We start from the raw sequence: 26,628 nt of genomic DNA on the forward strand, positions 1-26,628 counted from the left end.
AGACCACAGGAAACTGTGTAATACACGTGAAAATACAGCAAAGCCCATCACAATCCTTAGGGAACATGTGTCTGCGAGGTGATTTAGGCTCTGTTCTTTCGGTTGCCTTTGGAGACTCCGGGGCCTTAGCCCGTGTGCCTTCACGTGCAGTGGCCATCCAGGTGGAGTGTGGTGGACAGGCGGTGGAGAGGCTCGCGGAGCTGCACGCGTGGCTGTGGGGCCAGAGGGTAGCTTTTAGGAGTTAGGATCTACGAGGGGAGGCCTGGCAGTGACCAGGGGTCTTCAGTGATGCCTGTGGCCGTCACCTTCTCATGAGGCTGGCCTATGGCAGCCCGGCTTCCGAGTGTGTTCATCTGTAATTAGTCCTAAGATTTCCTTCCAGAACATTCAGAGGAGAGCTCCAGTCCCAGGGGATGATATGGGACATGACCCTAAACCTGAAGTCACTGTTCATGCCCGAGGCAAAAGCTCGTGCGGGAAGAGCGTGGCGGCTGAGCAGGCAGGTCTGCTGCTTAGTGACCGGCCTTCAAGCAAGTCCCTGACCTCTGACCTCTCAGAACCCACTTGGCCTCGTCTGCACCATTGATGCAGCTGTACCGCCTCCTTCCTGGGGGAGGGGCCGACAAGCCCACATGCGGAGCTGTCACCCCTGCTCCCTGTTTGTCGCCTACGGGTGATATTTCCACATTTCTCGGAGTACTTTCTGTGACAGTGGACAGAGCCAGAGAATCTTTTTTTTTTTTGCTTTTTAGGGCCACACCTGCAGCATATGGAAGTCCCCAGGCTAGGGGTCGAATCGGAGCTGCATCTGTGACCTGCACCACAGCTCACAGCAAACACCAGATCTTTAACCCACGGAGTGGGGCCAGGGATGGAACCCACGTCCTCATGGATCCTAGTCGGACTCGTTACCACTGAGACATGATGGGAACTCCCAGAGCCAAAGAATCTTCTGGGAAGAGTTCTCAAAGATCATTGGGTCCAACCCTGCCCATTGCTGACCACGTCGAGGCTACAGAGCTCCATGTTTTGCCTCGGGTCCTGCAGTAAGTCTGTCATAGAGTCAGAGACTCTTGTTTGACCGAAGAACTAGCCGGAAAGTAAGAAGGTGTTTCTTAAAATGAAGTCTTTTCAGTAATGATTCCTTTCCATGGAAAGGCCGTTGTTTCCCTTTACCAGAGGGCTATTATAAAGGCTTTTCTTGTTTGTTTTGGTTTTATTGGGGGGTGGGGGCAGTTTCCTTCATGCCGCTCAGAGCAGCAGTGACAGTAGGGCTGCAAGTCTTTGGTCTTTTGTGATTGGAAAAGCTGGAAGCTACTTAAGTTTACGGGGTGCCTGCTGTCTATAGACATTTAAAATCCTTCATATATTTCCTCTTCCAACAAAAGTGAATGAATGTCCTTGACATTGGAGGTTCCCCTATTGATGAAGGAGGCAAAAGGTAATGGACTCTGCTCCTACGTTTAAGGAACAGCTACCCTAGGCTTGGGCGTGAGAGCTGTATGTTTGGAGCCTTAAAACAGTTGATCGCATGGCCTCTGCACCTGGGCACAGCTCCCCAGGACTTTATTTGGGAACATTAAAAGCAGATGACCCTGGCAAGCTTCCTTTCGCATGACCCTCTACCAGGATTAAAAAATCAAACACACTCGACAACATGATTATCGTTTTGGACAACAAATGCAAAAATCTGTCACCCTCGTAATGCAGTACATGAAGTTTCCCACAATCACAAATCACAGACACGAACCGTTGATGCGACGCCAGCTTGGTGACGGGCCAACATTCGTCATATAGTTTCTTTATTTTTCAGACCAAATAAACGCTAAAACCTCCCGTTGTTTTGTGGGAAGCCGTCCAGCAATATTTGCATCGTTAAGCGCAGCTGAGAACACACTGGGGCTGCTCCCATCTCCCTGATTGTTTGTGGTTCTTTGAAAACCACCCCAGTCTCCTGTTTTGCTGGGTAAACAGCTGTGGGCGGCCCGCTCAAGGGCCACGGGGCACCCGGGAAGCTGTGGGCCTCCTGGGTGACTTGCTCTGCTCCGCTTCTCTGCAGTGCGTGCTGCCCGATGAAGCCTGCACCTCGCTGGACGCCTCCATGATCTGGGCCATGATGCAGAATAAGAAGAGCTTCACCAAGCCCCTGGCCGTGATCCACCACGAAGTGCAGTTCAAAGGTGCGTGGCGGGGGGCTCGTCGGGGAGGAGGGCCTGCGGGCCCCTCCGGTGGGAGCCCCACTGCTCTAAGGCCAAGTCCAGGTTGATGCACAAGATGAATTAATGGCCGGCTAGCGACTTTAGAAAAGGACTCGTTGCCCAAGGAGCCTTTTCTTTCGTTGCTTCTCCTGCTGCCATGCGGTTAGCGCTGCATTTGCAGATGAGCTCCTCTCTAGCTCTGAGATCAGAGTCCAGGTTGGCTGTCACAGTGTCACCCTTGTGTGCAGATGGGCAGGAGAGGGTTGTAGAGCTCCCTTGGGGATTGCAAGTCCACTGCGCATCTCCCCGTCATCTGCTGGCTAAAGCCGTCGCAGGGCTTTGTCAAGGTCGCGTGCCTGGCGGGGGGGGGGGGGCAGGTACGATGTTGGTTGGTGAACACTGTGCCTTTTGGTGTCTCGGGCGGAAGGGAGGGCAAGGAGCATTGTTCAAAGGTGTCACCGTCCCCGCCAGCCGGCAGTGGGCCTTCGCCGCCCTCCCCTCCAGTCTTTGAGTGTCTTTTTCTTGATCTGGAGAAGGACGGATTTGGACCGGAGGTGACCCCCAGGGGCCCGTTCAGCTGTAACGCTCCACGAGACTGTTCGAAGGAGCACGACAGGTTTCACGCGTCTCCCGGCCGTCCTAAAGTTGGTGTGGGATGCGCAGATTCGATGTGTATTGGTTCCTCACCCATGTTTTTGTGGTGGTTGTTTGTTTTACTTCATTAGTTGGTTTCCAACCATTTGAAACAGTCATAACAGCCTCTGTCTTCCTGTAGATGGATTGCCCAAAGGGTTAGTTAATTACGTCCAGGGAAAGAAATAAGACTAAATTCATTGTGTCGCAAAGTGTATCATGATGGGACAACAGCTGGCTCAGTTTTGTGCTGTGGAAGGGGTTTCACAACAGCGGCAGCCAACTCGGACTGCATGTGTTCCTCTTACCTATTTTGAGAGAGGTAATTCTGCAGCTCATTGCAGGCAGCAGCTTGCTTTTCCCTATGCCAGACAATGATCAGGCATTCATACTGCAGCAGTATAACTTCCAGTAATTCATTCATTCTTCTTTTAAGTCTGGTGGTATTTTTCTAAGTAATTCCTCTTGTAAATTAGGTAATTACTTTTATTTAAACTTAGAGTGTAATTATCCTGAAAGTTCAATGTTTTCTTTATATAAAAGTCCAAGAGGAAAGTTTGACTGAATATCAAAGCAATTTCATGAGATTTGCTAATTGAGACTAGATTTTAGTGGAGAAGCGTGTGGCAAAGAGAGTTTATTGCTTAGATTCGTTAAACAAATTGAGAAGGTTAGACTGTAGGCAGGTTCCCAGGGGCTGAATGCAAATATGCTTTCTGACTTTACATCAAACTCGGTAGGTTTTCTGGGCTTTATGAGTGACTCCTCTTTTATGTTTATTTGCCTTTGACTCTAGAAACCCTTCTGCTCCATGCAGGCTCCTGGAGTCTGTGCTGTTTCCCTCTAACGCTCAGAGCACTGGCATAATCATTTATAAAGGGAATATGACCATTTGCCTGATAGCGCTGGTTCATTTGAAAAACAGCCGGATGGTGCATGTTCTTCCTGCTGGTGAGCCTGTGTGTTACCGAGTGAGATTCAGATCCTCTCGGAGCTCGGGCAGTGGGCAGATCTCTTCGTGGGAATGACTTGGGGTTAAAAACGTCCCAACCCGTGGGATGGTTTCCTGCCCTCTTACCTCGCAGGTGCTCTTTGCAGACCACGCCAGCCTGTCGCTCTCCCTGCCCATTTGCTGCGTCTTATTTCTCCGCCCTCAGGTCGTCTGGGGCAGCAGACGGAGGCTCTGGTTGTCCACTTCACAGCCAGCCAGAGGGCTCTCCGAGGCTCCCACACGTGCGAGGTGGTGTTTCCTCCTTCTGTGGTCGGGGAGAATGGGCCACCAAGACGAAAAGAATCCTGGAGCCCTCCTCTGGGGATCGTCTCTCTAGAGGGACGCCCCTGAGCTCTGCAGTGCATCTTTGCCACCTTGGATCTCTCGGTCCCCTGGGGACCAGCATTGGGTTATCGTTCTCTTGCTGCTTAAACGTTCATTTACTGAGCATCTGCCCGGAACAAGGCTCTGGGCTGACTGCTTTCTGCGTATAATAGTAGTGCAGGGGGAGGGCGAGGCAGTGGGAGGGACCGGGAATTGGGGGTTAATAGATGCAAACTATTGCCTTTGGGATGGATTAGCAAAGAGATCCTGCTGTACAGCACTGGGAACTCTATCTAGTCACTTATGACGGAGCATGATCGTGGGAGAAAAAGAATGTACACATGTAGGTGTGACTGGGTCACCTTGCTGTACAGTAGGAAATTGCCAGACCCCTGTAAATCAGCTATGAGGGGGAAAATAAAAATCATTAAAAAAAAAAAATAGTGTTTCATCCATCTGGCCCCTCTGTGAGGCAGGCATAGTGTAGAGCAAGGCTGAGTGACTTGGCCAAGGTCACGCCACATGTAAACAAGCGGTGGCTCTGAGATTCGGATCCAGGAACGTTGATTCCGGACCCTGTGCCCTTAAAGCCTTTGCCTCGTCCTCGGTGGAGGGAGATTCTAGTTTCTAATAAAAACTGCAAGCAGCGTAGCCATCCACCCGCTCATCCCATCTCCCCCCCCCGCCCCCCCCCCCTGTGTTCACGCCAGGGCACACAAGGTGGCACCCAGACGACGGGCAGTAACGCACTGAAAAGCAGACGAAGAATCTTAGGAGGAAAGTCTGTTCCCCCCAAAGGGTTAAGATGTTGGGAAACATGGAGACTGTTTTAAGACGTGTTAGAGTTCAGGGGAAGTTTTGTAACTTTGAATTGTCACTCGCCCCAAAGCCCAGGAAACACGAATAGTTTATGCATATGATGGTTTATGGCAAAACAATTAAAATAGTTGAGGTGGTGCCATCCTATCATATTTTCTGAAATATTTTGAAGTACAGGCATGTTAGGGCTGTTTGCTTTGGGTGCTGTGACTACTTTTTACAGCATTTGAGAGTACCTGGGCTTACATAATAAAAATGATTACACCACGTCAGCGATGATTTTTTTAAAAAAATGGTGAAAAAGTCATCACTTCTCTGAAATTTAGCACACATGTGCAAAAAAAAAAAAAATGGGCACAAAGGAACATCCCCCAATGTGCCATGATTTATATGCAATCTGTAATTCTTTGCAAGGTAAGTGTTCAAAATCCTGACTTTTCTCCATATTTCCAGCACATAACTTTTTAAAAATTAAAGCGTGCTCAGGACAGCACCTGGCATATCATGGGGACACCGTAAATGTCACATTTCCTTTCCTTCCTCTTAACGTCTCAGCCAAACTAAGGTTTTTTTTGTTTTTTTGTTTTTTTTTGGTGAGGGGGGCAGGATTAGAAGGGAGTGGAAGGGAAAGTTGTGAATGTCAACTGGAAATTAATCCAAGAGAGGCGTTGCTTTTTGGAACACATTTGATTTTTCCAGAACAAAAATACACTAAAGCACCAGCTAGGTCTTATCCTCAGGCTGAGGTAGAGATGAGGGGAGCTGAGGAGAAAGATGCTAGAAAAGCCTAATTAGCAGACCAAGACTTTTATCTCTATCCCGTAAGGGAGAGGCATCATAGGGATTTTTTTTTTTTTTTTGTCTTTTTAGGGTCACACCCGAGGCATGTGGAGGTTCCCAGGCTAGGGGTCAAATCGGAGCTGCACCTGCCAGCCTCGGCCACAGCCATAACAACACCAGATCCAAGCCACAGCTCCCGGCATCGCTGGATCCTTAACCCCCTGAGCGAGGCCAGGGATCAAACCTGTGTCCTCATGGATCCTAGTCAGGTTCGTTTCTGCTGAGCCACGATGGGAACTCCGTAGGGTTTTTTTTTTTAAATTCAATGTGCTTTACATTTTGAAAATTTTTTACTTTCGAAAATGTCAAATATAAACAGAAGTAGAATACTAGAATGAACTCCCACAAACCCTTCATTTGGTTTCAACAATTATCAGTTCATGGCCAGTTTTGTTTTATCCCTTCCTGTCCCTGGATTGTTTTGACGGAAACCCTGACATTTCATGTTATCGGTGCCTGTTCCAGTATGCACCTCCAAAAGCTGAGACCCCCCCACGAGATCTCCAGTAGGAAACCCATCGACGCTTCCCTTAGGAAGACGGCGCTGAAAGCGTCGTGGAGGTGGAGTCGCTAGGATCTTATGCAAGAATAAGATACACGTGACCTTTATGGTTATTTAGTCCCAAAATGTTTCTTATGATCTGCTAGGTGTGTCGTAAGCAGAGTTCCTTATTGCTGAGGCCTTTGCAGTCTAATGCACGACTGATGCTTTGGGGCTGGACCACTCTTTGCTATGGGGTGTTGTCCTGAATCATAGGTTGTCCAGCAGCATCTCTGGCCTCTACCCGCTAGATGTCCTTAGCAAACCCTTCCACCACCAGCTGTGCCAACCCAGATTGCGTCTGGACATTTCCAGAGGTCCCTCGTGAGAGGGAGTGGGCAAAATCACCCCCAGGTGAGAACCGCTCATGTAGTAAAATCATATGCAGAAAAGTGAACGGGCGATTGCCGTGAGTACCGCAACGACCGAAAGAACCCAGAGAAGGGAGTCGTTTACAGCGCAGTTCGGGCTGCTAAGAACTGCGTCTTCCGTGGCCTGCACAAGGTTTATCTCCCCATCCTTCCCTCTGGGCCACATACCAATAGATGTGGGCACCAGGTAGACCCCTCATTTCCTTGTGGGCCTGCCCAACCCTTCCATGCTCCGGAGAACGGAATTGAAAGCTGGAGGCCAGAAGCTGAGGTCCGTTCCTCGTGCACAACCCCAGAAATAAACCTTTTAGGAAAACCACGCCTGCCGATCACAGGAGGGGACCCTTGGTTCTAGAGGCAGACGGAAGTTTGCTGGGCGTATAGGAAAAGATTGAACTCCGCGTACTGGTGATGGTTTGTTCTTTCTGTAAAGAAATCTTTATTGTTAGAATTCTCTTTACAGCCACAGCTAGGATTCCTTCCTTACCATCTTGCCCTAAACCAAAAGTAAATATCGCGCTGTCCACTCTTTTCCTCTCGGCATGCCAGCTCGATTAGAGGGTTCCGGTGGAGAGCCAACTATTTTCGTTCTGCTCGGGTTATTGGGAATTTTGGAACGCAACGGCTAGAGGATAAAATCCTTTCACCTCGGTTCTGCAGCTTGTGCTTGTTATTGTTGCTGCACAGAGATCTCGGAGGAACCTCAGCCCTGGGGAAATCTGCGAGAACTGGTTCTGCTTAGGCCTGGGAGAAGGCCCCTCTTTGGGGTGGGGTAAGAGGATTAGGTCATCACGTGAAGCCATTAGGAATTTTAAAACAATTCCATCTATCACAGAGGCCTTGCTGTAAAACCTACCTTCATACATATGTGCCGTCTTCTGGGGGGGGCATTATTTAAAAGCTCTTGGGGGTTCTGAGTGCCAGGGTTTAGCTCTGGGGGCTTGTTTGGATGGAACGCTTCCCACAAGTGTGTGTATTTCTCGCATGAGGAACGCTAGAGAGACCTTTAAATGCCTTTGAACTTAGTTCAGCGTATCAAACCACTACTTCTTGAAAAGAGGAGCATTTTGTGGTTAGAGACCCCTCCTTCATAGGACTCTTGGGAGTTTAAAATGAGAAAATGTAAGGGAAGCTTTTGTCGATTGTAAAACACTGCACAACTGTGCAAATGTAAGGCGTCCCTGTTGTCACTTTCTTGCTGCCAACGAGGCTGGCCCGGCCCGGCTCCCAGCATGCAGTCTCTCGTGTGTGTTGTGTAGTTGGTGTGCGTTCTGCATTCTGAAAGAGACTTTCTTAAAAACACACAATCATTTTAGCTTTCTTAGTCATCTGATCTAAGTCTCACTTTCAGGTATCTCCTAATCCCAGGGCCACCACGCCGCACAACTCCAGGGGGCGCCATTCAATTGGCGTGGCTGTGATTCCTCTGCTGGCATTCCTTCCCCTAGAACTAGACCTGCTACCTCATGCTGCAGGAACATTATCAACTAGCTGACACGGTTCATGCTGAGAATTTCCAATCCCATCCGGCTTCTTTAGTTTTACAAACGTCCATTCAAATGCTGCAAGTTTGGGGTTAGTTTCTCACAAAGTCCTTTTGCTTCACTGTGGGTTCCAGCACAAGGTGTGTGTTCCTTCTTTACTGAAGGAAAACGGAGATGAAAAGAGACACTAAACACTTATCACTTTTAAACTCTCCAGAGCAGGGCAGGGGCTGTGCCAGGGCTCAGCATGCTCTTTCTATAAAGGGCCCGATGGTGAATATTTTCAGTGTGTGGCTTATGGAGTCCCTGCCTCAGCGACGTAGCTGCTGCTGCAGAATGAAAGCAGCCGTGGATGATATAGAAGGAGTGTCATGATGTTGAAATAAAGCTTTACTTATGGAATTGATTTGAATTTCTTATAATTTTTGCATGTCCTAAAGAGTCCTCTTTGTGGCTCAGTGGTTAATGAACCCAGCTAGGATCTATGAAGACGTGGGTTCATTCTGTGGCCTCGCTCAGTGGGTTAAGGATCTGGTGTTGCCATGAGCTGTGATGTGGGTCATGCGGCTCAGATCCCTCATGGCTGTGGCTGCGGTGTAGACCAGCAGCTGTCGCTCCGATTTGACTCCTAGCCTGGGAACCTCCATGTGCCGCAAGTGTGGCCCTAAAAAGCAAAATAATAATAGTATTTTGATTTTTTTCAGTGACTTAAAAATATGAAAGTTATCCGTAGTTCACTTATACAGAACTAAGTGGTAGGCAGTGCCCTGCTCCCCCTGGTCTGCGAGGCTCTCAGCGTTGAGGCTGGCCCGTGACACGCAGCTGTGCCCAAGGTGCTTCTCCGCTGGCGCTGCCCCAGCTACGGACAGAATGACTCTCCCCAGCCAGTCTCGAGGCAGAATCTGGAATCTTGGGTCAGGCCCGCCCTGATGCTTCCCAGCTGTGACCTTGGGCTAAGTCCCGCAACGGTCTCAAGCTGCTCGTTTGTAAAATGGTGATAAGGCTTCTTGCCCTGCCTCCCGCGGGGGTGGCTGAAACCTCAGATGAGATCAGGCCCACTGTCTGAGCACAAAAGCTTTATGTAGAAATGGAAAGCACGCAGGCATTTTCGTACCGTCTCATTCCAAACTTCCTCCGCTGCCTCCATGTACAAGAAGAGAATCAGTCTAATCCTCCTTCACCTTGCGTTTCTGGGAAGGCTGTTCTGTGCCAGGCTGAGTCCTGAGGCCACGCAAATGAGAAAGAAGCGAGAGAATCCCGGTGTGACGCTAGATGAAGCGCATCTCTAACAGAGAGGGAGGGCGCCAGCAGAACTGGGGAGACTTGCCCTGCTGGGTGGCACCAGGTGGGGTGATGGGAGCGCCAGAGATGCCCTCCCCGGGAAAATGCCAATGGAGCAGGTCTCGAGGGTGGCTTGGAACTTGCAAGGACATGGAACCGCATGGACAGTGGGGGGACTTCACCATGAGGAGCCCGGCCTGGGCGAGGAAGCCAATAGCAAGGGTGGCTGGAGAGCGGTGGGCAGAGGGAGGCAGACCTGGGTGCGGGCTCGAGCTGGACTTTTTCCCCATAAATGAAGGGAAGTCATTGAGCGGTTTAATCTGGGCAGCAGCATAGTCAGCTCTGGGCTCTGGAAAAGTCAGCAGTAGTGGAGAAAGGACACCAGGCAGAAAAGGCTGTGAGGATGAAGATGTGCCGTGAGAAGCCGAACCAGAGCACGACAGCACGGCGGTGGGAGAATGAAGACACTTAGAGCCCTCGGGTGCCTTCACATAAGACTTTTTTGAAAGTGGAGTAATATTGAAAACACTGGGGAAACACGGTATTTCAAGGTAGGGGACCCTTTTGTAAATCGATATAAAGGCATGTCCCCATGCACGAATTATCAGACTCCGATGCCTTAGGTTGAGGCATTTGCCTTCAGAAATCAAGCTGGAGAAACAAAGGACAGGGCTTAAAATTTCTGAGTCCTCCCTGGTGCGGTCTTTATATCCAAAGATGACCATTGAGTATTCCTAACAAACAGAAGTCTTACCAACCGAGGAGTGTCAGCCTCTGCTGCAATGTGGATAACCTTTTACTTAAAAACTCAGTTCCTTTGAAAAAAAATCAGAACGCGTCGTGATTTATGTTTTTGTTTCAGAAACAGGTCCAAGCATGAAGGAATCGAATCCAATTTCTCCACGTAAGTCTTTATGCAACTGTTTCGAAATAAAGCCTCCTGGGCTTTCATAAGAATGAGTTGGTTATGGAACGTTCGCCAGACTTGGAGGTTTGATAAGGAGACTTCTGCTCTCATTCTCTCTCACTCCCCCCCCCCTTTTTTTTTCTCCTCCTTTCTTTCTCCCTTCCTCTTACCTTCCTTCGTTCTTCTTTTCTCCTCTCTACCTTTGCCATTTTTAAAGATGAGCACGTGTGGACCCATGGCTGTGTGTCACCTTCATGAGAAGGGAGTGAATTTCTTAGTCTTAGAGAGACAAGGTCATTATGGGCCATCCTTACATGGGTTGCGACCTGAATGCATTAACATAGAGCCATGCCAGTGTTGCGCTTTGTGTGTCATTAAGGATTTCTAGCTGCTCGGAGGAGAGGCTAATGGAGCCCGTGGCTATACATTAAGACAATCACGAGTCCCAGGGGTGTGGAGAGAGGGCTTCTAAGACCAAAGGAGCGACCAGCTGCAACAAAATGATACGCTGGAGATGATCTGGGCCAGTTTCATTTCTCTCCACAGAAGAGCACTCTGACCCAGAAGTACTGAAGTGATTTCCCTATGGTTATAATTGGCCCTGAGGCAGGGCTAGAATCTGGGCTTTCTGGCTGCACGCCCAGAGCTCTTCCAGATAATGTTGCCTCGTTTTTTTTTCTTCTCTAGGACTTTCCGGATTAGTCTCCATGGCTGACCCCATCCCGTACACATAGTGGGCAGTCTGGAGAGTTCCTTCATGCTAAGTGCCTCATCAACCATTCTCTGAAGAATATTCTTCTAACAGTATCATGGGGCGGGCTTGTGAACCCTGAAAGAGACGCCTGAGGGCACCTTCCTCCATAGTCGCCTAATCCGAGTCTCAGGGTTGACACGTGCGTCTGTAGACATTTAGAAAGTCTTCCCCAGAAACTTGTCATCATGCCCCACTTCTGCGCCTGTGGACGTGGGAAGACACGTCCTCTTTTAATCCCTGTCCTGCAGACTCGATTAAATGAGACGGATGGCTTGGGTCATCTTCACCTCCGTGGGGGGTCTTCCCAAGTCTTCCTCCCTCTGAAGACACCAAACGCCTTTTGGATGCAGCAGGTGCAACAGGGCTGTCCCTTTTGCTAGAAGTCAAATGAACACCAGAGGGCACGGGGCTGGAAGCGTAGGGACCAGAACTTGGGGATATGGATCCCCCAGAATCTTCTCCGAATCCTCCTTTCCCGAAGGAGAGCCTCTGAGTGCTGGCGCTGCCCGGGGCTCAGACTTGTCTCCAGCTGGGTCTTCCACGCAGAGCTGAGAGGCAGAGGGATGGGATTCGCCGGGAGATCAGCCGGAGTCGCCTCTGATGAGTGGAGAGGAGCGCAGACCCAGTGTGGAAACAACGGAGATGGCATAGGCTGACGGGGGAGAGAGACCTTAGAAATTCTACTCCACCGAGAACCTCGCTCCCTTGGAAACGGGTTTTTCCTTTTTATAAGTGATTCAAAGAAAGTAGCTCTCTTAAATGAAGGGAAATGTTTTATTTCTGTGCCTGGAATTAATTTCACATGCAAAAACCTTTGCCAAGTGGAGGAACAATTGGTTCTATTTATGTTTTGCTGACCATAAAATTGACATCGCTCCCCACTGAGAAATATTTCCGTTCTCCTCCTAGCAAGAGCAGGGTTGGAAAAAAAGAAAAGAAGTGTTAAAAAGCGGCTTGTGACACCATAGGTGGTTGTCGAGATGGAGGATTGAATGTGAGGAGATGGGTGACACGTGATGACTCGTAGGAACGCTCGAGCCTTATGTGCTGTTCTCTCCTTCTCACCATTTTCCTTCCTGTTGTCTGTCATGCTTTTAAATGTGCACGAAAGTAGGTTTGCAAAGAATTTGAACCGTGTTTTTTCTGTAGCGCCTCACTGTTGGAGGTGTTCAATGAAGAAGAAGCAATGAATCACATTTTGATCTTGAAAGTTCTCCTTATTTTCCTAAGGTGTTTTTGTTTTTGTTTTTTTTTTTTTGGTCTTTTTAGGGCCGCACCTGTGGCATATGGAGGGTCCCAGGCTAGGGGTCGAATCGGAGCTGTAGCTGCCAGCCTACGCCCGAGCCACAGCAACGCCAGATCTGAGCCACATCTTCGACCTACACCACTGCTCACGGCAGCGCCGGATCCTTAACCCACTGAACGAGGCCAGGAATCGAACATGTGTCCTCATGGATGCCAGTCAGATTTGTTTCCGCTGAGCCACAAGCCGCTTAACCTCTGAATTTGCAAGCTGCTTTTTCATTCAAATGGTAGGTCCTCAGATGGAGGACCACAGACTTGGGATTTTTACAGCGGCGACACATGTTTTAATAAGTCTGTGGCCCAAAATAAATTTCAGACTTGGGGATCTCTTGGAAATCTGAGAGTTTCATTTTTCTCTTGCAAAAGTATCTGCAAACTACACACACAGTGACTTTAACATGTGTCCTCCTGTTTTATGAGTCACTTCTCATCCTTTCTGACCTTCCTTGTGAATGAAATGTCAGGTCGCGGGGTGTGATGCCGACGGACTCAGCGTGCCTTGGTTTCTCTTCGTTGCAGCGATTTTTCATGGTCTGGACACACTCACCGTGATGGGCATCGCGTTCGCAGCGTTTGTGATCGGAGCTCTGCTGACGGGGGCCTTGTGGTGCATCTATTCTCACACAGGTCAGTGTGGCCGCGGCGTTGGAGTTGCTGCACCCCGTGCCTCTGCCGCACTGGGTGGCTGCTTGGTGTTCGGCGGCGCGGATGAAGGGATGCGGGAAAAGGGAGTTCATCCCCCCACTCGCTTCACATCTCTGCCTTTGGTATAAACGGGGTTTTGCAAGAATTTAATTTCCTTTGAGCAGTTTTAGGAAAGGAAGGTTTGTGTTCATTGCAACTGAGATGGTGCAGACGTTTCGCTCCTAATGAAGCTATTTTGTGGTTAGTTAAAGAAAGCTAATGTAGACAAACTGGAAACAGAGAGCGAAAGCTAAAGGCTTCAGAACAGACACATCACTGGCAGGAAGTAAAAGAGGGAGCCAAGATCTTCTTACCTTTCAGCACCTTATCTGCCAAAGGTGCTGAGCGCTGTCCACTAGCAGCCCCCATCAGTGGCTTACACCACAAGTTCTTGACCTTTTAAAAACCCACCCCGTGTCCTTTCTGATAAACTTAAAATTCTCGTCTTTATAGAAAGTTATTTACATTTTCAAAATATATCCTCATAAATTATAAATAGGTAAAAATGGTAAAACGGGAGTTCCTGTTGTAGCTCAATGGTTAAGAACCCAACTAGTATCCATGAGGATTTGCGTTCCATCCCTGGCCTCGCTCAGTGGATTAAGGATCTGGCGTTACTGTGAGCTGTGCTGTAGGTCACAGACGCGGCTCGGATCCTGCATTGCTGTGGCTCTGGCGTAGGCCGGCAGGTGCAGCTCCCATTCGACCCCTAGCCTGGGAATCTCCATATGCCGCGGGTGCGGTCCTAAAAAAAAAATGGTAAAAACAAAGCCCTTTGTCTTCCAGTTATGCTCTTCCATTCCTAAAAGGGCTCCTGTGCCTTTCTCCTTGCCTCTTACCCCCTGTCCCCATGTGGAAACATTCTGGCCTGAATAGAGAACCTGCACCGACCCCGAGACAGAGGGCAGGCCAGGCTCAGGGAGCCCGTGGGGCACTGGGGAGGAGCCAGTGGACTTGCCTCTTCCTTCAGGGCCTTGCAGATATGGGACGGACAGACGTGTACTCTGAGACATGTCCAGCAAGCTAGTTGGCACCGCCCGTTCCTGGGTGCTTGTCGTTTACACTGTGAACTAGGTAAGCTGCTGGAGACAGATCAGTGAGTGGCCAGTGGTGGCCCAGACCTTCTGCTTAGAATTGCGTTGCTTCTCCATGGATCCAGCGTCTGCCCGATCTTTGGCCTTTCCTTGGGTCGTCCAGCCATGGCCAGGCTGAAGCCATGACTGCTGGCGAGGGAAGAGAAGCACTGAAGTGCATCTTGAGAAATCGCATCTTTCACTGTATTTTATTTTTGGCTGCATCCATGGCATGTGGATGTATCGGAGCCACGGATCAAACCCACACCACAGCAGTGACAGCATCGGACCCTTAACCCATTGAGCCACCAGGGAGCTCCTGAGACGTCAGATCTGAATCCTCATCAGAATCTTTCCTTCAAATTCCTTATTGTCCCACGGAGTCATTCTGGAGTGTGGCAGAAGGAGGGGAATCACCTCTTTGGTGTCACACAGTCCCCGGCACAGGTTTGGGAGGGTTAGTCGTAGGGCTCTGAGTCCTCAAACTGTTGTCCCTAATCGGCAGCCGTGGACTAAAGTCCAGCTGGCTGTGAAACAGTGCGGGTTTGGACTGTGTGGGTTCCCGCACGCGTGGCTGTTTTTCGGGAGTGGACCCTGCGGGACAGCACACACACAGCCCGGTGGACACGGAGAGCGGCCGGTAAAAGGTACATGCGGATCAACTCCCGTGTTGGTCAGGGGTCACCTGCGTATTTCAGTGAGCGCGAGGAAAAGAGCCTCTTCCGTGTAAGACCCTGAGGGTCTATGAACATCCGTTAAGCAGTTTAGGAATTTCCTTTCTCAGGAACAGCTTATATAAGCCCCAGAGGGGACAGGCTTTCCCGGAGCAGCATCTCAGAGTAAATGATCTTGTCCCCGGAAGACCGACACATTCGAATCGCAAACTCACAGCTCTTTGCAGCGTTTCCCGAGCTCTCGCATGGCTGTAAGGGGCTAGGGCTCTTGGCAGCTTAAGCAGAACATGAGGAATGAACTGGAAAGTGCGCCAGTGGCGTTCCATGGTTAAGGACCTGCTGTTGTCTCTGCTGTGACGCGTCACCTCTGTGGTGCCGGTTTGATCCCCGGCCCAAGAACTTTTGCATGCTGGAGGTACAACCATAAATAAATGAATAAATAAATAAAAGATGCATTTTTTTTAAAAAAGAAAGTACTCCAAGAAGACCCCCCTGGCCCTGAGGCTTTTCTTTGGGGTGGTCACCCACGGGTGCTTACCACATACCTGCTGGGCTGTGCCTGGACTTGGTTGTAGAGCTGCACCCCAAACCCTAGAAGCTCATCTCGGGCCAGCAGGCCAGAGAACCAGGTCCAGGCGGAAGAGGGCGGCCAGGTGGCACTCACGATGGGAACACACCCACCCAACTCCCTCGAGTAATCCCAGACTCGCATCCACGCTCACAAACCTAGTTTTACGGCACATATTGCTGCTCATTAAATTCCGAGGTGTGTTGGGGGTTCCTGCTGTGATGTAGGGGCTTAAGGACCTGACTGCAGTGGCTTGGGTTGCTGTGGAGGCACAGGTTCCATCTCCAGCCCGGTGCAGTGGGTTAAGGACTCGGTGTTGCTGCAGCTGTGGTGAAAGTTGCAGCTGTGGCTTAAATTCTGTCTGTGGCCCTGGGACCTTCCATGTGCCATGGGTGTGGGGAAAAAAAAAATCCAAGGTGCGTTGTTACTGTTCTCTTTGCCCCCCAACCAGAGACTTAAGGAGGAGTTTTTAAGTTTTGTTAACTTAGAAATAGGTCTGTCAATAGATTCGAAAACAAAAGCAAAACCCCAAGACTCTTCTTGTGATGGCTTCCTACAAAATAAATTATGCTGATTTGGAAGCTAAATGGTTTATAGATACAGTCATGAGGGCCCTAAACCTCTTAGCATCACATATGATAACTGCTTCAAGTGTCTTCTTCTTTTTTTTTTTTTTTTTTTGTCCTTTGTCATTTTAGGGCCACACCTGCGGCATATGGAGGTTCCCAGGTTAGGGGTCGAATCAGGACTGTTGCCGCTGGCCTATACCACAGTCACAGCAACACCAGATCCGAGCCACGTCTGTGACCTACACCACAGCTCATGGCAACACCAGATCTTTAACCGGCTGAACGAAGCCAGAGATCGAACCCGCAACCTCATGGTTCCTAGTTGGATTCGCTTCTGCTGCACCACTGATGGGAACTCCTCAAACAACTTTGTATTAAAAGCTGTAGCCCCTGGTTCATTGTAACAACTGCTCGTAAGGCGTGCCAGCCTCATGCAGGCAGGAGAGAGGCTCGCCTCAGGATCAGGTGGTGGTTTCCCATCCAGAACCCCTTCGTTTCTTACCTGGGTCAGCTTGCAGCATGTTTAGATAAGAAAGAGAAGATCACAGTGCAGTGGCCAAAGGCAAGAGGTGTCTATACACTGACTCAGTCCATTCAGCTCTGCAATAATCTAAGCTGTGCAGCTCAGACCTTATCCGGTATGTTTAGGGTTTAGGCAGCACCTGCCTCTGTGGCTAACACAGTCCTTATCTTAGACCACTTCCCTCTTCTGCTTTCCCTTCCACCTGCAAGAGCACAGAGCACAGAGCAAGCCGCAGGTGTGGCCTGTGAAGGCCTCTTTACATACTGGCTTGGGTGTCAGTCCAAGGAAGCCACGTCCTTCCTTTCTTCTATGACAGCTTTTAGCACAATAAGGGACACTTTCTTAAGGCTATATTCACTTTTCAAGATTCATTCCTAAATCTGACAGTTTCCACGAGGATGGTACAGGGAGGAGGGCCAGTCAGGGTAGAAATGGTGCTGAAATGGAACCATGGCACCTTTAAGCTGCCGGGAACCTCGCTAGGTCAGGGGTCCCTAACCTCGAGGGGACTCATGAAGGTCCCCAAAGTCATGTGCAATATTATACCTGTTTTTGTTTTTTGTTTTTTTGTTTGTTTGTTTGTTTGTTTTTGAGCAGAGGAGTGAAAGCATTTTTATTTTTTAAGAAAGCATTTTAGTTTTATCACAATGTGCACGTAGTTTAAAGGCTGTGATGAAAAGTACGGGTCTGCTACTGCCTCCACGCCTTTTTCTCACCCCCAGAGCACCACCGTTTTGGACTCTTAGCTAACCTCTTGGACATTAATCCACATCTCTAAGTAACATGAATATATCGCTACTTCCTGACTTGTCAGTTTTAGGTCTTTTCTGCCCACCTCTTACTATGGAAAATGAAAATTTAGTTCTCTTTCACCCCTGGGCCCCAATTATACATGCATGCCCTTTTCCGTCCCCCTTTCCCTGCCCCCCGCCCCCCACCATCCTCCATGTAGAATTACACTGAAATTTTTGTTAGACCGGCATTTCCTGTTTTCATTATCATGACTGCCTAAACACTAATCACCACTTGACCGTGTGGTATAATAGTATTGTTTCTCCTGCATGACTTCCAGTGTTCCCTAGAATTAATCACTGTCTCTCCCTCCACCCCCTATTCCCTGAGTTTTGTATATACTTGTCGCAAATTCATTTGTCACCTCTCTGCCAGGTGTCTCCCTCTCCTCTTACACAAACACGTTCAGACGTCAGGTATTCTACTAACGCATTTTCCTCACTACTTGTGAGGTGTGGGTGTCCTGGGCCCTGTATCCCATGCCTTTCTTCCTCTCAGTTTAAAGGGAGCAAACAACGTAAGAGGTAAATGTTTTTCACACCTTGCATGTCCGAAAATAGCCTCATCTCATACAAGCACTAGGTAGATAGTTGAGCAAGGTATGGAATTTTAGATTGTAAATAATTTTTCTTCAGAATTTTGAAAGCACTCTTCACTGACTTTTGGCACTGAAGATTGCTTTTGGGAAATTCAAAGCCATTCAGATTCTGGACCTGTTTTGTTTTGTTTTGTTTCTTCTTTCTGGAAGAAACTTTACAATGATAGTGCTTGATTCAGGTGTATTTTCATACATTATGCTGGGCATTAATTGAGCCTTTCAGTCTAGAAACTATGGCCTTCATTTTTTAGCTTTTTTTTAGAATTGTTTACTTTGTCTCACCCCTATTTTCTCTGTTCTCTTAGTCTAGAAATCATTTTCTTTGAAAGTTGAACTTCTTGAATCATCCTCTAACTTTCCTTCTCTATTTTCCATCTTTTTCCTATCTTTATTTTCTAGGAAATTTCTTCATCTTTATCTTTCAGTTTCTTATTGTGTTTTAAATACTGCCTTCAGATTTTTTAATCCCAAGAAAGTTTCCCTGTGAATTAAAAAATATATATTCTATTCTTGTTTAATAGGTGCAATATCGTATCTTCCTGAAAATATCTATATGGCATTATTTCAAAATGGGGATGTTCTGAGCTGTGGGTGGGACACGTTGATGGTGAGTTTCCTTTTGGGTCATCTGGCTGGGCCTTTTACTGAGGAACTTGTGGTATCACATCTTTGGATCTTTCCTCTTGAGCTCCTGAGGTTTTCTATGAAATAGGTTTTCCTGTTTCCTCCATGGAAGATACAGATCCGGCTGTCAGCGTTCAGTGTTCAGGTGTTGGGGCGGGGGCCGGGGGGGGGGGGGGCAGAAATGGGTCCATAACATGTAACGTGTAGATGTTGATTTAATCCTTCTCTGTCATTGTGGTTCCCTACCCTCAATTGTGCTGGTGTTGGTTGTTCCTGGAACCCTGGTTTCAACCTCGTCAGAGAGTAAGGTCCTGATTTCCTCTCAGATGAGGGAGGGGAGGGTTCCACCACCCTGGCGTAAAGAAAAGGGATTTAGAGAACTACGAAGTTCCTCCAGGCTCCCAAATGTAGTCTAAGTGAAGAGAGTCAGAGCAGAAAGATAAACTAGGTGAGAGGCTAAGTCCCAGGGGTCAGGAGATGCAGCCGGAACAAAGGGGAGCCCTACTGGGACTGGAAGGAAGGCAGAATCCACACTTTTCACCCACGGGCTCGGGTTAAGGTAAAGCAAGATGCCCACAGAGAACCCAACTGCGGCTGCGAGCAGGTTGGCCGAACTGCAGGAATGTGGAGAGAAAATGGGAGCTGGGACATTCTGAAAGAGTTTTAATTCCTGCCTCGGAAAAAATTTTCCCTTTCTTCATAACTTCTAACTACATCTAATGCATCCCTCCTGCAGAGATGTGCCTACAAAAGGAAAGTCTTAGCTTGAAAAGTGAAGAGGGGCAGTTTTGGAAAATAACTAGTGATTGGAAGCGTCTCTAGGTGCAAGGTGGTCTGATTCACTCTCCTCCCTGGAGGGAGCTTGGGAAATAATCGCAGCTAGGATATCAAGAGACAGAGACAATAATCAGTACAAAATTGCAACCACCACATAGAGGAGAATATCTTTGTTAGCTCTGCAGCATCCAGTAATATTAAGTCTAAATCACCCCAAGCATACGGTTTTCAATCCAGTGCTTAACTATCTCCCAGGAAAGTCCATAAATTCCCTCTATAACCAGTCCGCATAATCAGCAAGTTGCCTTCTGTGTGATCCAAATCCCTATCACTGCACTGCCATTTAAAGTCATTTCCTCATGTTCTGCCCTCCAGGGAGAACCCAAACAGCTGTCTGCTCCTCTTTGTCATAAGCCGCTGTGGACAGTATTTGCAAGCTGTCTGCTTTGGGCTGAATAACAGAGATTCCTCTCACCTGTCTTTGAGCCTCCTCTCCTGTAGTTTCCCCAGGGAGCTTCTCCAGTTATTCACATCTTTTGTAGATAAAATTTCTTCCCCAGGACCTGCTGCACCGAAAGCCTCAGGGCTGAGGATCCAGTTGTAAGGTCGATTGCTGACAGGTGGCAGGACGTCAGATCTGCACAGCTCCGCGCAAGCCGGAGAGGGGAACAGTCACCCCTTAAAATGTGTGTTTTTCTGTTTCTAAGAGCATCTCTGGCAATGTCCAGGCCCAGCCACAGGCTCATAGGTGGCCTGGGTGGCAAGAGGCCTTGTCCTCCCGAGTGTCCAGTGTACTGGCTGCCTCCTCCCTCGGTCCCCCTCTCTCCCCCCACATGCCTCTTCCTCAGCGGTTGCGCTGTTAGGAGCAAAGCGTGAAAACGGACCACATTTCTGATGGCCACGTTTGCTGTTTAGCAGCGAGGGGCCTTCCTCGCACGCCTTGCATTCGCTAAGTGGGCCTGCTCTGCTAGCCCTGAGGTCCTCCCTGCTCAGCGTCTCCAGAAGTAGGCTGGTTGGATTTGTCACCCAGGGGATATCTCAGAGAAAGTCAGTGCTCCAAGAAACCAGAGGTCACTGTGATCGAGAGCAGACAACCAGAGGACCCAGCTCGGAAAGCCTAAGGGACTCCACTGGCTTTTTTAAGCAGTGACATTTGCACATTCGACTTGCTTTCTCAGGGTGAGTTTTTCTGTAGCGCCACTCGCAGCTGACGATGAAAGGACTTTTCTTAATTCCTCAAACGGTGAACGTGTTTAGCAACTTGGTTGTGGTGACACAGCTTATGTCTCACTTGAGAGCAGAGCCACAGAGCTAGGGGGTCTTTTCAACATTTCCAAGCAGATTCTCAGACAAAGCTCGCCCTTGGCACACGGTTGGCGCCACGCCAGTAGATTATGAGGTTAAGCTGACTTGTCCACCCCGTGAAGGGTACCCCGCAGTCTTGAGGGGGGGCTTTTTGTTGTGTGTTGCGGGGTTTCGTTTCGGACAGTGTTTTGCCCCAGCAGCCCAAGGCTTTCCGAAGCTCTGGAAGTTGAAAGACCTTTTAATGGGCCGTGATTAAAATAAACTGACATGGCAACAAATTGTATTTGGCAAATAGACATCGGAAAGCAAATATTCAGACTTCCTGGACAGGGAGTAGCACTGGCGCTTTTCCCGAATGTGGAGAATCAGGCGCAGGGCAGATTCGGGCTGAGACAGACTTGTGCGCTGTCAGCAGAGGAGCCAAGGCCACCTTGCTTCGGCTGCGCTCAGGCCGCAGAGCCCAGGCGAGCCAGCGGGGACTCCTGACCTCCCGCTTTTCCGATGGATCCTCTGTTGCCAGCGGCAACGATATTTTCAACACGTGCTTCACACGCAGCCACGTGAGTTCTGCTCATGGATCACGTGAGAATCCGGCTGGGTGTGGACCAACCCCCGGGTTGTAAGGCGGCTGAATTTTTTCAGTCTATCACGAGTTGCTCCAGTCTCTGGAGGCTTGGGGGTGTTTGGGTTTTGTTGTGTTTTATGAGTTGCAGGGAGGTTTTTTGGGGGGGTGGTGTTTTGTTTGTGTGTTTGTTTGGCGGACCTCAGAATTCAGAATCGCGAACAGATTTGATCTCCTTCTAGAAATGAAGTTGCCCCCTCTGGGGAACGTGGGTTCCTGGCACAAAGTCCCCGTCCCTGAGGCAGCCTTCCTGCCTTTAATCACACACACACACACACACACACACACACACACACACACACGAAGGCCAGGGGCAGTGCGGGGAAGGGTGCAACACACAGGCGGCCAGCAAAAGAGGAGTGAAAAGGCAGCGCTGCTCTGCCTCCGAGGCGTGTCGTTGACCAGCTCTGGCCCCGCATCCCACAGACCCAGGGCAGATGCGGCGAGGACCCAGCGCAGGAGCGAGTGCGGCCCCGAGCTGGAGGCAGAGCGGGCGTGTAGCCGTGCGGTGCAGAAGAGGGGCGATGAGGAAGCCTGGAACCAGACCGAGAGGCCGGAGTCGGTTCTTGGTTCGGGGAGCTGCTGTTTGGCAGAGACTCTGAGGGCCCCCAAGGGGACTGTGGAAGGGCCCGGCCTGATCCCGGCTGCCAGGGCAGGGCCCTGCTGCTGGGTTTTGTTTTAACCCGGAGGCCAGAGGCTTGCTTATCTGCGGCTGATGGCTGTGTTCTCGAGCCCGACAGGAAAGAGGAGGCCGATGCACACACAGGCCGGGCCCCCCTCCGGGGCTTCCTGCACGGCGGGGCAGGGTGTGTGTGTGTGTGTGTGTGTGTGTGTGTGTGTGTGTGTGTGTGAGGGTTCTGCTTTGACTTTTCAAAGCAAATGCAGTGTTTGTCCCAGAGGGCCTGTTCCCTTCTCCCTACCTGAGCCGTTCCTTGAGGGCGGCCCCGAGGTCAGTTTCCTTGAAGGAAAGGTGACTCTGGAGCCTCTTGCAGACCAAGTGCAAACTACGGGTAGTGAAAAGGGTGTGCTCATGTGTCAGGGGACCCTCAGGGCGGAGGGGTGTTGCCTGGCCACCACCGTCCCCCTATGGGAGCAGCTACCCCTTCGGCAGAAGCTGCTTCTGGGGGCAGGTTCCTCGTGCCTCCGTTTCCCAGGCAGGTGCTGTGCTGGGCACACAGCGCGCTCTCTGTGGCGCTGAGGGCAGAATCCAGCGTCGCCAGCCCCGTCCTGACCAAGGCCGTTCAGAAAGAGGCCTCTGATTGCCCGGGTTCTCTTACTGCAGCTTGAAGGTCTCACCTCCAAAGCCCACGGTTCCTTCAGGAGAGCTGGTTTCTGAACGCCGGTGCTGGGCCGTGGCTCTTCCAGGGTTGTCTCACCCAAATCCCGGGGACCTGTCCTCAACCACTGGGGCTCTTTGCCCCCAGAACTGTCTGTCCATTGGCTTGAAAACCGTCCTCTCTTCCCCGTGGCAGAGGCTTTAGAAACCAAAGCGAGTATACCAACCCGCGGAGCAGCCTTAGGGTGTCCAGCCGTCTGGTCTAGTTGCTGTGCCCACGGTGGCGAGAACATCTGCGAAGGTGGTCTTTCCAGAAATGCACACGTGTGACCCGCGTCTCTCTCGGCCCTGTCCTTTGTTAACTGCAGGAGACAGCGCAGGAAGGCAGCCCGTGCCCACCTCGCCGCCAGCCTCGGAGAACAGCAGCGCGGCGCACAGCCTGGGCAGCACGCAGAGCACCCCCTGTTCCAGCAGCAGCGCCGCCTAGCCCGCCGCCCGGATGCCCGCGCGTCCCCGTCGAGAGCCAACGGCAGTGGAACGGGCACCTGCTGTGCTCACCCCCCCTCCCAGGGCGAGGCTAACCGCGACCCCGGGCTTCTGTAACACCCTAGATTCATATGAGAAAGCTAAGGTGGTGGGTTTCTCCACCAGCCCCTCACAGGCCTGGGGCTTTCAATGTGAAACGCATGCCAGTTCTTAAAATGCTGCTTTGTCCAGGTAAGAACATCCATAAGCTGGGGCCCTGCGTTTGACCCGGACGCAAGGAGCTGGTAAAAGTGTAACAGCCAGGTCGTAGAACCAGGGAGGGGATGTGGCCCAACACTCTCTTATAACCAACGGAACCAAGGCGTAAAACGAAAGAAGCGTGGCAAGACTTTCTGCGTGTGTCCCTCCCCGGCTCCTTTGCACCTTCTGGATGCACACGTCCCACCTTGCTGGCACACGGGTGGGGACCCGTGTGTCGGCTCGATGGCTGCAGCCCTGGCGGGCTGCATCCTGACACACAGCCAGGTGACATTCCTTTCGCGTGCCCTGGGCCAAAACCAGTGCCCGGCGCAATGTCCGTTTCCTCCTCCCCACCCTCCTGTACCCACTGCAGACATGTCTGAATGCAAATTTTGTATTTCGTTATAGGCTTTGGGAAAGCGAAAGTGGCCCACATTGGGGACTGCAGATTCGTGCCCATTTATGACATTGTGTTCTACTAAATGAATGTATCCATGGGGGCACCATTCAGCTGTAAAGTCAAGGAGGAATTTGCACAGTGATGGACGTGCCAGTCCAAGTAGGTAATTTGTCATCTGGCACATTTGTTTTCTCAGTTGAAGAGAAAATTCATTCCCGTTTTAAATATCCTACCCTTTCAGAGTTGGAATTTATTCTTAAATATATTTGGGAGAATTAGTGTTTCCCCGCACAACACGTCAAGCGTTTGAATAGACTCTTTTGTAGAAACCAAGCTCTTGTAAGATGCCAATGCATGGCAGATCCTTTTGGAGTCCAGTTGGTTATCTGAACAGTGTCACCAGCTCTGCCAAGAAAGCCATGGGGTATGGCAGAGGGGCCCTCTTTGGGATTACTTTCGTTCTTTGCTTAAACGTATTCCCCAAACTCAAAAAGGATTTGAGGTGAATTTTAATTAAAATGGAATAATACGATGCCACTTTGCAGCTAAAATAAGCTCAACTGGTACCTCTCTGTTAAAAAAAAAAAAATGCCAGAAGAGAATGTCCATCCCGTATCATTTGCTACCGAAGGTGGCTTCATTGCAAGCAAATGTTATTCTTTTCCCGAAATTTCCCCAAACAAGAATTCTACAAATAGAATTCTACCCTCAAATATTCACAAGCAAAGCCAACTGCTCTTAGCACAAGGACGATGTGCCTGGTCCTGCGAATGGATGCTTAAGTAGGCCATGTGGATGCCACCCAAGACCCGAGGGCAGTGTCTCCAGGGCACATCAGCAGGTGGAGATGGACAACCACTGTTACCGCATCCTAGAGTGATACTCTGAGCGACTGACCTACAGACATTCAGCCCCAACAATTTTCATCAAAACGATTGAAGGCCACCATTTCCAGGCTATCTGCATTGGTCGTTTTGCAGATTTCCACAGACAGATGAAGATGTGCCATTAGAAAAAACGTTCCCTTCAGTTATTATTTTTTTTAACATAAAGGTATCGGGGTGGGGGACCTAGATTACGCTACCTGTGTTTGAAAATAATGCGCTTTGCCTAACCTTCAGCAGAATGTATTGTGTTAGCATAGTCTATGTATAAAAAAGTTTAAAGATGTCTTCAAAGAAGACTAGAGTCTTTAAGTCACGTATAGCTATATTTTACTACAAAAATCTGTGTATAAAGATATATTTAAGTGTTTTAGATAAATTTAAGTTACTCCATATGAAATGTTTAATTTCAATTACTGTGAATTATTTTGAACAGTTCTTTGCTTTAAAAACAAACAAACAAAAAAAACCCTTTCCATCCTTAAAATGAAAATTAGCTCTTCAGAGGTATTAAAAGATTCAGTTCTGAGATGGACAGGGTTAAAACCTTTTGTAATATATTTAAATGTATATTTTTGAGAGAGATGCTACCTTGCCAATGATTTAATAAATAATTTTAAATTAATTTACAAATTTATGGATACATACCAAAAGATTTTAAAAGAAAGAGAGAGAAGCAATCATCCTTTATTTGTTCAGGTCTTAACTCTCCAGAATATTCTTCAGATCAAGAAATCCGTGTCCGTGAAAGCTGATCCCATGTTAATTGGAGAGTAAATGTTATTCAGTACTTCTGAAATCATTTCTAAAAAGTTAACATTCAGAAAAAAAGGGTTTTCTCCATAGCTTCTGAGAATAGCTTCATACATCACAGTTTTAATACAAAGTATAAGCTCTATTTTATAACACGTTCTGCAAGTTTCTTTAAAACTGTTATATTCCAGTTAAACTTCTCTGTCTGCAGTCTTTTGTTACCTCTGCAGGCTACCCCCCCTTCATGTGCAGAGGCCACTTTGTTTGGTTTGTTTGATGCTAAAGCTATTGTCGTGATGCTGTAACCCCAAAGGCAGATTATCTGTGTCATAGCCTATGGCTCCTCACCGCGTGTTTACCAGCTGTTTCTCTGTATTTGAAAAGTCAGATTCCTTCTGTTGAAGCTGTCTCTATAGCATTTTCTAAACAAAACAACAACAAAAAAAGGTCTTTTCCTTGTCTGTAATGAGCTTGTAAACCCATTTTCCGTGTGTGTTCTGGGGTGGGCATGGTTGAGTGTGTGTGGGGGCACTGGTGTGCCAGTCTTTTTGTACCGTAACTACCTCATGGGTTGAGTGATGGTTGCACTGCTGGTTGTGATAACAGAGCACATTTTGTTGGGTGACTGGTGTGTGTGATTTTTTTTTTTCCTGTTTGTTTTAGCTGGGGGTTGTTCATGAAACTGACAGATGTTTTTCTAAAAAGGACTATTATCAGTTTCCAAATACAATACTTCTCTCTTCTGGTTTTTCCTGAATGAGCCTGATTTTGTTGCTGTTTTTCATCGTCGATGAGGGTAAAAAGAGTACCCTTAAAAATCCCTGTGGCCAGTTTGAACTCCCCTCTCGTACGCTTTTCGCTGTTCAGTGTGTCGGCAATTTTGTGACCATGCTTAGATGTATAGTTTTGATAACCACAGTTTTAAGTCCTTTATCAAATGTGCATAATAAAAAGATATATATCAATTATTAATATGTGTCTTGTTTGGTCGTCATTAAATTCTGCCCTCAGGCAGCTAGAACCCTTTCTCTTTGTGCCTTTCTCTGAAATTTATCAACCGCTGTAACTGGGAGGAGGAGGGAGGGGCAGGGCTAAGCAGTGCCCGGCTGGACAGACCGGCGGGGGCACGCAGGAGCTGCCACTCAGAAAAATGTGGCAGGAAACCTGGAAGTGGGCGTCAGCCCTGGACCCCATTCAGGGCTTCCTGTCAATCTCCTAGAGGCAAGGAAAGAGAAAAAATATGTATTTTGGATCTACTGTTTCCTCCAAAAACTGCAGCGCTGCTTCCAGCATTTTCTATTGGTTCGGCATCACCATTGACCAGCTGCCTAA

At 49.0% G+C, this 26,628-nt stretch overlaps 1 protein-coding gene across 2 annotated transcripts in view; it reads left to right on the forward strand.

Annotated features, from left to right (window-relative positions):
• Positions 1 to 26,268, forward strand: part of TGFBR3 (transforming growth factor beta receptor 3) — a 200,792-nt gene extending 174,524 nt beyond the window's left edge. The window contains exons 14-17 of one of the 2 annotated variants that reach the window (XM_047785319.1): positions 2,060 to 2,180; positions 10,345 to 10,386; positions 12,968 to 13,075; positions 22,902 to 26,268. In XM_047785319.1, the coding sequence (XP_047641275.1) occupies positions 2,060 to 2,180; positions 10,345 to 10,386; positions 12,968 to 13,075; positions 22,902 to 23,020 (390 nt within the window). In that variant the 3' untranslated portion in view covers positions 23,021 to 26,268. The remainder of the gene's footprint in view (positions 1 to 2,059; positions 2,181 to 10,344; positions 10,387 to 12,967; positions 13,076 to 22,901) is intronic. The other variant, XM_047785318.1, reaches the window with a different exon arrangement.
• Positions 26,269 to 26,628: the final 360 nt, after the last annotated feature.

The sequence above is a fragment of the Phacochoerus africanus genome, chromosome 6, assembly GCF_016906955.1.
Source record: "Phacochoerus africanus isolate WHEZ1 chromosome 6, ROS_Pafr_v1, whole genome shotgun sequence".
NCBI lineage: Eukaryota > Metazoa > Chordata > Mammalia > Artiodactyla > Suidae > Phacochoerus > Phacochoerus africanus.